The 11626-nt window shown below is 47.0% G+C and overlaps 2 protein-coding genes across 5 annotated transcripts in view; one reads left to right on the top strand and one right to left on the bottom strand.

Moving 5' to 3' along the window:
• The window catches only part of LOC308068497 (TGF-beta receptor type-2-like), a 310921-nt gene that overhangs the window by 237727 nt on the left and 61568 nt on the right, over nucleotides 1-11626 (bottom strand). The gene's annotated exons all lie outside the window — the stretch shown is intronic.
• The window catches only part of HEG1 (heart development protein with EGF like domains 1), a 56460-nt gene that overhangs the window by 25197 nt on the left and 19637 nt on the right, over nucleotides 1-11626 (top strand). For 3 of the 4 annotated variants that reach the window (XM_080399205.1, XM_080399203.1, XM_080399206.1), the window contains 8 exons: nucleotides 475-804; nucleotides 1711-2019; nucleotides 2677-3006; nucleotides 3688-3987; nucleotides 4524-4865; nucleotides 5872-7236; nucleotides 9464-9583; nucleotides 11198-11292. In XM_080399205.1, coding sequence (XP_080255331.1) covers nucleotides 475-804; nucleotides 1711-2019; nucleotides 2677-3006; nucleotides 3688-3987; nucleotides 4524-4865; nucleotides 5872-7236; nucleotides 9464-9583; nucleotides 11198-11292 — 3191 coding nt within the window. The remainder of the gene's footprint in view (nucleotides 1-474; nucleotides 805-1710; nucleotides 2020-2676; nucleotides 3007-3687; nucleotides 3988-4523; nucleotides 4866-5871; nucleotides 7237-9463; nucleotides 9584-11197; nucleotides 11293-11626) is intronic. The other variant, XM_080399204.1, reaches the window with a different exon arrangement.

The raw sequence follows: 11626 nt of genomic DNA, 5'->3' as shown, positions 1-11626 counted from the left end.
ACCAGGCTGGGGCGTTTCTGAGCATCATACGGGTGAGGCTGTGTCCAGCCCTGTGTGGCTGGTGCTGGGTGAGGGACTCAGCCCCATGGCCGTGCCGTCAGCCTGGTGCTGAGGTGGCAGCTGGAGTCTCTGGCTTGCCACTAGAAAACCTAACCCACGCCTGTTTTAGCTCATCCTCCAGATTTGGCTTGAAGTTAGAGGTATATACTCCTGATTTCAGCTTGAAAGAGCTGAAATGGGTAAGTCAGGTTTTGTGCACGGCCTGCGGTTAAAAACCGTGGGTTTAAGTTGAGATTTCATGGCCTTTTGTAAGGCACATGTGCTTGAACATAAGGGATTCACCTCTTTGCAGAGCTTGAGAACTTGGTCTATTCAGTTTCTCAATGAACAGTATAAAAATGTACATTACACAAACAATCCCTCAAATGTATAGCTTTACATGTATAATTCCAACCTGATTTTCTTGTATCTTAGGTGTCAGAAGCAACCACCAAGCAGTTAACAGCTCAGCGACAGAGAAGAACCCCCTTGCTTCCTCTCCCACCAGCGTCTTCATCTCAGCCACGGCCACTGGCAGCGGGAGGCCCCCGAGGTCGGCCACAGGCAGCAGCTGGTGGGCAGCAGAAGTCTCTACACCCAGTACTGGCACGTACAGGACCCTGGGCACCATCCAGCCTTCATCCGTGTCTTCTGTGAGAGACACCTACGAAGTTCGTGGGCCCAGAGAAATCATGGATTTCACTGAGAGGGTGGCAGACTCATTGCTAACGCACTCTCACTCCCCTTCGGAAGGTCCTTCCCCAGGTGAGCTCAAGTTAGAAGTGAAATACCCTTTTCCCTGTAAGCAAACAGAGGACTGTTACTGTATCTTGCACTCGCCTGACTTTTCTGTTATGCAGAATGTATTGTTTGAAAGGATGTAGCGTGATTTAGTCTCTGAAATATTTCAGTTCTTGCTTGACCAAAAAATGTGGTTTGGGTTTTTTACAGAAAGGGCACATGTGTGGGAAGTTTCATTAAGCCAAGAAAAATAATTAACTTCCAAATCACGATTCTGTTTTTACTATCTCCAGTTGTTATCTCTATTTTATAGGCAAGAGTACCAAGCAAACAAGGGTTAGATCATGTCCCTGCAGCCCCAGGGACTGGACTTCAGTTCCTGCCCTCTGTCCTAACACCTTGGACCATGCTGCTTCCGCGAAATTGAACGAATTCAACAAATTTAAGGCAGCTTGGAATGTGACCTCTGAGGTCTTTTATGCCACGGTTTGGTCCCAGACCCTGCTGCGGTGCTGAAGTGGTGCGATCCCCCTGATCCTCTTTCTTCAAACTTTTTCTCTAAGGCCTTCATGCCACCCAGTGTAGTGCCTTGTCTGAACTGATTTCCAGGCTTTTCTGGGTTGTTACAGCACTTGTTTGTTCTAGCAGCGTGGCGTGCACTCGGGCACATAATGGTGAAATCAAGTGCACAACATTATAAGTTAACAGTTTTTTTATATTAGCACTTTTCTCAGCATCAAACCATGTTTTTTAGAAGACAGATTTCAATAGGAAGGATTCAAGTCTTTGAAAATTTCCTATTTTCTCTGGATTGACATCTTTTCTCTATTTCCTACTTGCTGCCTCTGGGGGTTACTGGAAGAAAGCTCATTTGTTTATTTATAATTTCACACGTGTAAAAATGTAAATTGTTTCTTTATCATGTCTTAGCTACTGGAAGCAGCCATGTGTCACTCAGCATCCTGTCAACAGAGAGAAGAACTTATTTCCCTACCAACAGCGCCTCCGTTTCCACAGCAGCCACCAAGGGTGGAGGGAGGACGTTAAGGTCTCTGTCAGCCAGCACCAGGCTGGCCCAAACAACAGAGATTTCCACCGCTGGTACAGAAACCATCAGCTCTCCAGACCATACCTCGTCCTCTTTGGGTGCCCAGGGTGGTGCTGGCAGAGGTGCCACCGTGTCATCCACGGACCTTTTGCTCACAAGCTCACCAACTGCTTCAGAAAGTACTTCCCCAGGTGAGCTCTGACTGTCCTGTGGGGCTTCTTCCTGTAGATCTCAAACATCTGCTCTGTATGGAGGAGTGAGGACATGCTAGAAGGTGTTAGAGAATGGCATTGGGCGTTATGGAGGGAAATTTCAACTTCCAGAGAAAAATGCATTAGCGTTTTTTTGCATTTAGTTACAAGAAAAACTCAGCCTTACCGCAAGAGCAGTCCTGTGGCCAAGCAGGAGGCCACACCGGTCATTCCTGACTACCACCCAGGGGTGCAAACGCTATATTTACTGGTGCCATGGAAGCCTGCTGTGCTATGTTTTGAGTGTCGGGGTGTCAGGTGCCGCTGTAACCCTGCCTCGCTCGCTGCCGGTGCTGTGGTGGCAGTGTGGGCACGTGGGCCCCGCAGCTGGACCGCGGTGCTGGAAACTGTGGCAGGGCAGCAAACCCAGCAGTGCCCCCATGACTTATTCTAGTGCCTTCTTCAGGGTGTCCTCCTGTGAGCAGCACAGTCATGCACCAGCAAGGGTTGTGTCTTCACAGTTAGCATTTTCTCTGGGTTTAGATCTTCCGTCATGTCACATCTGTGCCATCAGCCTAAGGGTGGTGGTGGAAGAGAGCATGCCCACCTCTTTCTAGCTTAGGGTGTATAACTCCATTTTGCTTTGCCCTTTCTCAGCAGAAGGGGCCTCAGCAACAGGAGGACGCCTGCCCGATGCTCCTCTCACCAGTACACCCAGATCAGTGATAACCACCAGTGGTGGGGAGAGGAGCACAGCACCCATGTCAGACACTCGTGCAGCGTCCAGCATGGCAGGGAGCTCTGCTCCCGCTCCACCCCACACCAGCTCCATGGACGTGGTCCTTCTGCCATCCTCATCAGCAGCAGAGCCTGGGAGGCAGAACAATGCTTCACAGAGCAGTGCTGGACCTGGTGAGCTTCCAACAAAGCCGCTGCCTGCATTTTCTCCCAGAATTTCAGTGCCTTCACCTTCACCAAGTGCTTCAGGTGTGTCTTGTGGTTTTCCAGTTTGTGTGGAGGACATCCCATCCCCTCACCCCCGGTCCGAGCTCCCACTCTCCCTTTCCTAGTTTTAAACTAGATGTGCCTTTTTAGTAAACCAGATGTTTGGCGAAGGGCATCTGAGCACTGCGTGGCTGGTGAGGTACTTGCCTCACAGCACTTGGGGCAGCGCTTCCCATGTTGGGAGCTAGATGGCCAGGCAGCTCTTCTGGCTGCCGTGGAGCCTTGACCTCAGCCCTCAAGCTGGGGGAGCCTAGCATGAGATGTGGCAGGGGATCAACAGACTTTCTGTGTTTCATTATCTCCTAGTTATTGTGCTTCAGCCTCAGCTCTGCTGCCAGAGTCACACCAGAGCTGGTTTGAAACCCACTGGTCCACCCAAGGGAATTTTCTGCAGGACGTTCAAGGGCAGGACCTACCTCCCTGCCACTGTTCTCCTTCAGAAATGCCGTGCTCCCCAGTCTGTTTTATTTTTCTGATGTTAAAGTACAGATTGCCTGGGAACACCACTTAGCAAATAAGTGATGCTGGTCACCAAGTGCCACCTCCACTGTGGAGATAGAAATACTCAGATTTTAGTCCCTATACAGGCCTCAGAGGTATTATTAATATACAAAATAAGTATTTTTGTATATATCTATGTATATCTCTGCTTTGCAATTCCAGAGAGAGGAAGAAGAGTTTCTGGTGCTCCTACTGAGACCATGTATGTCTCGACCACTCTCTCCAGCCACAAGAAGGAGACATCTCAGGCTGTAGCTAGCCATGGCACATGGGGCACAACGGCGGAAAGCCCCATGTCTCACCCAGACACAGCAGAGGAGTCCCACACCAGCCCCCTCCTGTCCTCCACGGCATGGCCTGGAGAGGGACATGTCTCGTCTGGCCGAGCAGGGTACCCAGAGCCCAAGGTCACCATTTCATCCAGGGTCTCTACCTACTTCTCAGCCACTGGCGAACCTTCCAGTGAGTTTTTCTGAACTCTGTGATGGCATTTGAATTTGAAAAAACCCCACTGCCTCTCCCTTCCCCTCTTCCGTGGGGCTGCTATGACTGCCAACACGTGTCAGAGCTGTTGTGGGTGTTGTGGGGAGAATTTGTAAGTGGTGGTGATTCTGCTCCTTGGAGTTGTGTAACTACAGCTGTTGATGCTTAACAAAAATTCTCAGGAATGCGATGTGTAGCTTCTTGCTGTAGGACACGTATACTACCTGCCTGTGTTGGGGCAATAATTATAAATAACATAAATATGCCATTATGACTCTAATGGTACTGATTGTCCTTCTGTATTTGGACAGTCCTGTTTCTTTGGAGTAGGCTTTGTGTGTTAAATCCATATTTAAGGTGATAGATATATGAGATCTACTTAAGCTGTATTTAATCTGTGTTTATCTGCACAATGTTATTGATATGCATATGCAAACAGAACTATTGCAGGGCTCACAAGTGCTCTCTGCTCTGAGATGATAAAATTAGATGCCTGCTTTTCAATCCCATTCCAGCCGTGGGCAGCAGCCACCACTCCCTAAGCAGCTTGAGTGCCAAGGAAAGTGTGTCCAGCCCCGTCACTGGTCCTGCATACGGTACATCCACGTCTGCCGGTGGTGTGGAGAGGATGCTGCACTCGGTGTCGGACGATGCGCTGGCTGGTGCCATGGAGCACTCCACTTCCTACGCTGAAACCGCCAGCTCTCCTGGGTCAGCTCAGCTGGTGGCCGTGGAGCAGAGTGGGACAGCAAATGCCTCTGCCAGCAGTGTGGGCTTCACGGGCTTTGCGACAGAGACGCTCTTCACACATTCTTCCAAGATACCCACTGACTCTTCTTTCCAGAACGATCTCACAGGTAAGCTCATGTCTGCCAGTGTACGCTGTGGGGCGCGGGGAAGTTCACTTTGTCCTGCGTATAATTACCTGTGTTGCGTACATAGTTCTCGTTCATTAGTACATGCAATGCCACCTGCAGGTTCACTCAGGAGAATGTTTTCATCAAAGAACTCAAAGCCAAACCCCACTTAGCTGGAAAATCGTTCCAGAAGGGAACCCATGAACCCAAACAGGGATGCTCTCCTGTTTTGATGGCCACATTATTTTTTTTGCATCCCAACTGGTTGTTTTTGGGTTATGCTTTCACGAGTGTTTCATGATGACCTAAGTCAATTGTAGAATTAACATTTTCAATACCCTGGTTTTTACTTTTAAAGGTTACTGAACTTAGCTGTACATCTGAAATTTGTATTATAATATGTAAGATTTGCTGCACCTTTTATGCTGAATGATCTGAATTTTTGGCAGACTGATGTGCTAGTTGTTTAGGATTTCCTGACTGCAAAGTTTTCAATCATGAGTTCATGATAAACTGCAAATTAACATAATGTAATAATTTCATCCTGCAGAGGCATGAAGTTCGCTGTGTCTAAAAACAAATTGACTGAATAAGTTGGATGTTCTTTAGTTGGGAATGGAGTATAAGAGGGAGGGGATATAAGTTTTGTAAATTATGAGTGATAAAAAGAACAGATGGGTTTTCCTGCTTAGCTTGCCACAAAATATCATGGAATGGTAGGTGCTCAATCACATTAGAAAAGCAATACTGGAAGAACAGTGTTTTAGAAACCTACATGTTTCATGGGAGCCTTGTGTCTATCCGAGTTCACCAGTTCAGAATCTAGTAAGGAGCGCAGAAGACTCCTAATTGGATACCATGCTTGGATGGTGCTCCAAATTTTGAGAAGAGCACAGGCCAATTCACAGACAGAGCGTTTCATGTATTTAGCAAGTGATTTTAATATGACATCTAAATACTTTCGTATTACTTTGTCTTTCTAATACATTTTGTCCTTTTACTCCAGGCTTTTCAAGTAGCCATCAGCCAGTCAGTAGTGTCGATGCTGAGAAAAGGACCTCGGTTTCTCATACAGATGGCACATACATTTCAACCACATATACCAGAGGAGGAGAAAGGACCCTCCTATCTATCTCGAATAGCAGCACCTCTGCTGAGTCCTCAGAAAGTTCCACCTTTTTTACTGAAATTTCCAATCCTTCTGATTCATCAAAATCTTCTGCGGCACAGGGCAGGGGGGGCAATGTATCCAGTGATGGCAGTTTCATCGAACCATCTACAGAGCCATTGCTGGTACACTCTTCCAAACTGTTGACTTCTGCTTCTGCAGGCAGCGTACAAAACACAACTCTCTTCAACACTGACTCTGAGTTGCTGACCACTGGCCCATCATCTCTGTCTTCATCGGCACTTCCAGCCTCTTCCTCACTCTCGTTGCTGCATCACTTGCCGTCATCAACACCACCACCAACTGATCTGTTTACATCATCAGAATCATCTGAGCCGCTCTCGCCCTCTGTGATGGCATCTTCACCCCCTCTGCAGGCTTTGTCATCCTCCTTGCCCACTTCCTCATCACTTTCCCCATCTTATTCATTAGCATCTTTATTGCCCCTGTTTTCATCACCAACATCCATCTCGCAGTCCAATGATAGTGATCAAGCAAGCACCTCTGTAGCTACAGCTGTGGTCAGGCAGGTGCCCTCCACAGCTGCCGTGGCTGGGAGCTCACCCAGAGGGACCAACAAACACAATGTCATGCATCAGCCCCAAAATAGCACCACCTTCACCTCCTCTGGCTCTTCTTTCCCTACGGTGCCCATGGAACAGCTTGGTGGACGCATTGTATCCATGTCCACTCCTGTGACTGTAAAGGAGACTGCCTCACTGGGAGCCACCACTGCCCAGGGGGGCAGCTTCGGGAAAGCAACGCCACTGCTCACCATGGCCAACGATGCCTCACGGTCTGGACCAACGGAGGCACCCCTTAGTTCCTCACCAAGTGCAACAAACCACAGCATCATTGTCCCTGCAGTGGCACAGACCACGGTGAAACCTCCTGTGCTGACAACGGTGGCCAGTCACCAGCCAACCTCAGGTGATGCTAGCACTGTGAAAGACCACAGTGCTCAAACACCCACTGCCACGAAGCACATGTATACCACTGGTGAAAGCACAGAAGCTGTGGATCCCACCACTGCAAGGCCTCATAAAGTCACTGAGGAAAACACCCCTGTTACGAGTTCTTCTGAAGCCCCTGCAACCAGCAAGACCACTGCGACCACTGTAACTACTTTGGCTGCTACCAAACCAACCACCATTCCTCCATCAAGCAGCACGACTGGGCTGAGGATGTCATCTCCAGCACCAGGTAACATGTCTAATGGCACTCATCAGTCGTGGGGCCAGGGATGAGGGGGCCAGGAGTGCCTGGCTCCCCCTTCTAGGGTCTTTAAAGGGTTGTGTGTGTATGTATGTATGTATGTATGACAGGTCTGTTGTCAGCAGGGTTTGAGGATAAGAGCTCGGTCTCCATGTTGATATTTTTAAGATAAGAGTTTAACAACCAAGCTGAACTTCTGGAAGAGGGTGAACGTTTTGGTGAGCATTTCTGATCGAAACTTTAAGCTGAAATTTGAGATTTTTAAGAAAATAAAGCTGCCCTTCTAGGTAAATGTAGGATGCATTTTGTGCTTGTTGATCGATTGACAATATCAACTGATATTGATCGATATCTATCTTATTCATGAGGAAAGAAGGTTGGCCAGCACTTGATGTTTCTGTCGGAACACCTTCTGTTATTACAACCTATGGTCATTTTCTCCCCACTAAATAATCTCCTACTCAAGGGCCTGTTGCTTCTCCTGGTAGGCTATGTATCATAGTCCCGATGAGTGTGTTGTTACAATCATTTACTACTGCTGCCAGGCTCCTTATCTTCTCAAGTAAATGTACTGACTGAAGTTTTATGCTAATGGGAATTGACTGTGTGTTTAAAGTTCAGGAGCCTGGCCCTTCTGCCACTGTGGGATATTGTGAGTGCTAATTGCATTAATGTCAGTGAAATACCGGCAACAGTATATATTACATCCAATAATTAAATATTTAAAGGTTATTTCTCAGGCTAATTTGCTTTAATTCTAGCTATGGCTTCTTGAAAAAAAAAATCACTGTAGGGTAATGCATTTCTTTAATAGAAAAAATAAGGTAACATATCCTTTTTACCAACTGATTCACACTTTTGCCAAGTTACTCTTTCCTTTAAATACCGAGGTTTGCCATTTACCAGAATGCAAAAGATCCTTCTGCTGCCTTGGACATGGTGCTTTGTACGTAGGTGCTCACTGCCATGAGAGAAGAAGCTGCCCTGGGTCCCCCCCACTGTACAAAACTCAAACTGAAGGACAGCAAAGTCTTAAAATATGCCCACTCATTTCTGGCTGCTTGGATCAGAGACATGAAATCTTCTCACTGATGCTGAGGCAGCTGTGCCAAGCTGGTGGAGACATGGAGATTGCATCAAATGGTGTGTCCCAATGCGGAGCTCGGCTCGGGACTGTCTGGTCTGCGCCGTCAGAAATGCACACGTGGGTTTGGCTCTGGCACTTTGTGCTTTGCCTGCAAAGCCCATCCTTCCTGCCTCTGCCGCAGTGCTTCGCTGCAGCCACAGAATAGGGACGGGTGGTGTGTGAGCTGCCTTGCTGGCCTTGTGGTGCCTTGTCGACAACAAGTCCACAGTCCCGCCTACAGTCTGCCCTTGCACACACGTGTGACATGTGCTTGTGCTTGTAAATCATAAACACAGCAAGAGAAGCATTTTTGAGCAGAACATGTTTTTTTTTTTTTTTCAAAGGGATGTATTGGCTATCTTCTCCAGAATTTGCAGTTTGAGTTGGCTAATCTATGAAGTATTCGAGTCTACAGTCATTAATTCCCAGATACTCTGTATTTCACAGCGGGTGTCTGCTCCACAAGCCCTTGCTCACCCAGAGGGAAGGGCATTATGAGCGGTGGCACAGACAGATATTGCTGCTGTGGCTGTCCCCAACCTAGCACTGAGGAAGCTGCAGCTCTGGTAAAGGAGGTGACAGCAGCCAGGGCTGTCTCCACCATTACTGGGTAACCTACAGACTGCATCAGTGTTCAAGCATTAGCTTTGGATCATGGAAACAATGTTTGGGTGAAAAGGACAGGACTTCGGTGAAGTAGCTCGTGCTCCTGTGTCTAGCTCTGGCTGTCAAGGTCCCTTCTTCGGTCTCTCCATCCATAACTGTAGGGTTGTTTGTCTGTGAAAAGCACCCTGAGATCTGCAGAGAAGCAGTGCTGTAGACAAGCTGAGTGTTCATATTAACATGGATCAACACTGGATCCCAAGGGCTTTTGAATGAATATTCAAGAGAATGTGATTTCTATTTATTCTTTTGGCTCCGACAGAATAATTAAGAACAGGATAAACAGTAAGTGCAAATAATGCAATGAAACATCTGATAATGCTCAGCAGGTCACAGAAGAGAGGCCAAGTTGACCTTTTTTAGCCCAACAATTGATGATTTTTATGATTCTTTAACTATAGTCTTGTTTTTTTTCTGCTTTTGTAGATGTTGATAAATGTCTTTCCAACCCTTGTCCTGCGCTGGCCACCTGCAACAACACCCGTGGCTCTTATATCTGTCAGTGTCCTCTTGGATATGAGCTGGAAAAAGGAAAGTGCAATTTAGGTAAGAAAACAAAAGTGAAAAACCATGGGAGAAAAAGATGGAAATAATTATCTGTAATCTTCTAAAATATTAACCTCGGCTCAGACTAGTTCAGGGGCTTAATGTTCCTCCCAACCACCACTTCTAATGAGAGCCTTTTGCTGTTTATACCAGTGCAGGGTCTAACGCCTGTCGTGTTGGGCTGCCCTGGGGAGCAGGCTCATAGCTGCGGGTTTCTTAAAAACATAGCAACAGAGCGGTGGGGCCAGGCTGGTTAGTGAAGGACAGATGTGCCTCTTCTGTTCCTGATGTGTCTTACAGCCCCCCAAAAGCAGTTCATTGTAGCTCCCAGCCCTGCAAACCTGGGCGACAGCGCTTGGCTTGGGATGTGAGTGAGGCCATTGTGTAGCCTGGCTTCGGAGGGATCAGCCATGTGCGGAAAATTAAGCAGCCGTGAAAGCCTTTGTGAGATCAAGGTCTTGTTTCGTACCTTCTAGCATTTTTCATGTGGCACAGTTATTAGTTGGATCTCAGGTTCTGAACCCCTCCTTTCTGTGAGAGGATTCTCAATCTCAAGGATTTACAATGTCCCATTGTAAAGGGAAATTTGTTTTGCTTGAGTTCCTTCTGACCCTTAATCAGCAAGGATTACAGGCATGGAAATTTTGCTAAGGAAACATGGGTGAGGTGTCTCTGAAGGGTGTTTTGAAACATTTCTTTGAATTGGAATGTGTCAGCTTCTAACTTAGAGTTGTTTTGATTATGCCTTGAACCAGGATACGGGCAGACTATGTAAATACTGTGAAGGTAATTCTCATCTTATTCTTACCCAGAGTTGTTACATTAGATCTCTCTGATATAAAATTTGTGGTGAAGATAGGCTCTGTGGATGGGAAAAAATGGGAAAGAATTGGAGGCTTTGTAATGTCATCTGCAACTGTATTTATTTTGCTGGTGGAACATAAAACTGGAGACCTGAGTTCTCATTTCCACCAAGTATCTCATGACACTTAATACAAGATTTAGGGTTATTATCTCTCCGAGTCTGGATAACTCAGATTATTGCGTTCTGCTGCTGTGAATCTAATATAAATCTAAGCATGGAAAAATGCATCTTTTGGATCTCTTTTCAGATGTCGTTGCTCATTCTGTCCAACAACTTGAAAAAATGAAAATGTCCTTTCTGCAGTGCTTTATTTTGACTTGCTGATTTGCTTTCCTTCCATTGCAGGGAGGGGTGAGAGATTTGACGCATTGACCCCAAAATCTTATAAATAGCTTTCGTACCTGAAACTGTCTTGTTACTAAATCTACCCCTCTCTCTGTGTGTTCAGGGGTCCTTTTAAAGTAGCCTGTGTTTCTATGTGAAATGTGTGAATGCTGTGGTGAAATGCTGGCTGTTCAGCAGCATTGAGCTCTGGAATTTGACAGGGGCTGTGGGAACATCGCAGCAGCTTTTTGGAAAAATCCCAAGTCTGGGACTTTGCTTTACTGGGGCAGTGACTCTCAGACATGAGTTTTCTGTCCTCTGCGTGAAGGGGTTTTCCAGGCAGTCTCTCGTGTAAGGCAGATGAAACCACAGCTACACACGGCACAGACACGTGTGTTCTGACTAACTTGTCTTCTCCTTTTCAGTAAGAATATTTATTGGCCAGGTCCCTCTGAAGCTTAATATTACCCACGGGAAGTACACCGAGCTCCCCCACATCGAGGGCGAAATCTTGGCGATGGTGAGTGTCATTGCTGGGGCTTTGGCGACGCTGATGGGACGGGTCCCCTTTGCTCCTCCTGCAGTTGTCATGGGAAGCCATGAGACTGTAGCAATGAGACTGTAGCATGGATTTAGCTGTCCATCAAATCATCGAACCACCCTGGTCTGGTGTAAGTAGGATTGGTGAGATGTATGCTTTTAAATCTCATCACACTTCTCTTCCCTGTCCCGCCCAGGCTGTCAAGACTGCAGTGGAGAGATTTGGCTCCTGTGGGGCTTAAGACAGCATATCTGCCCAGAAAACTGTGAAGCCCTTTTCATTGTGTGGCTGGGTTCACGCTTCTGTAGCCTCC

Source organism: Falco punctatus, assembly GCF_963210335.1.
Source record: "Falco punctatus genome assembly, chromosome: 8".
NCBI classification, from domain to species: Eukaryota; Metazoa; Chordata; class Aves; order Falconiformes; family Falconidae; genus Falco; species Falco punctatus.
This window is presented reverse-complemented; position numbering and strand designations above follow the sequence as displayed.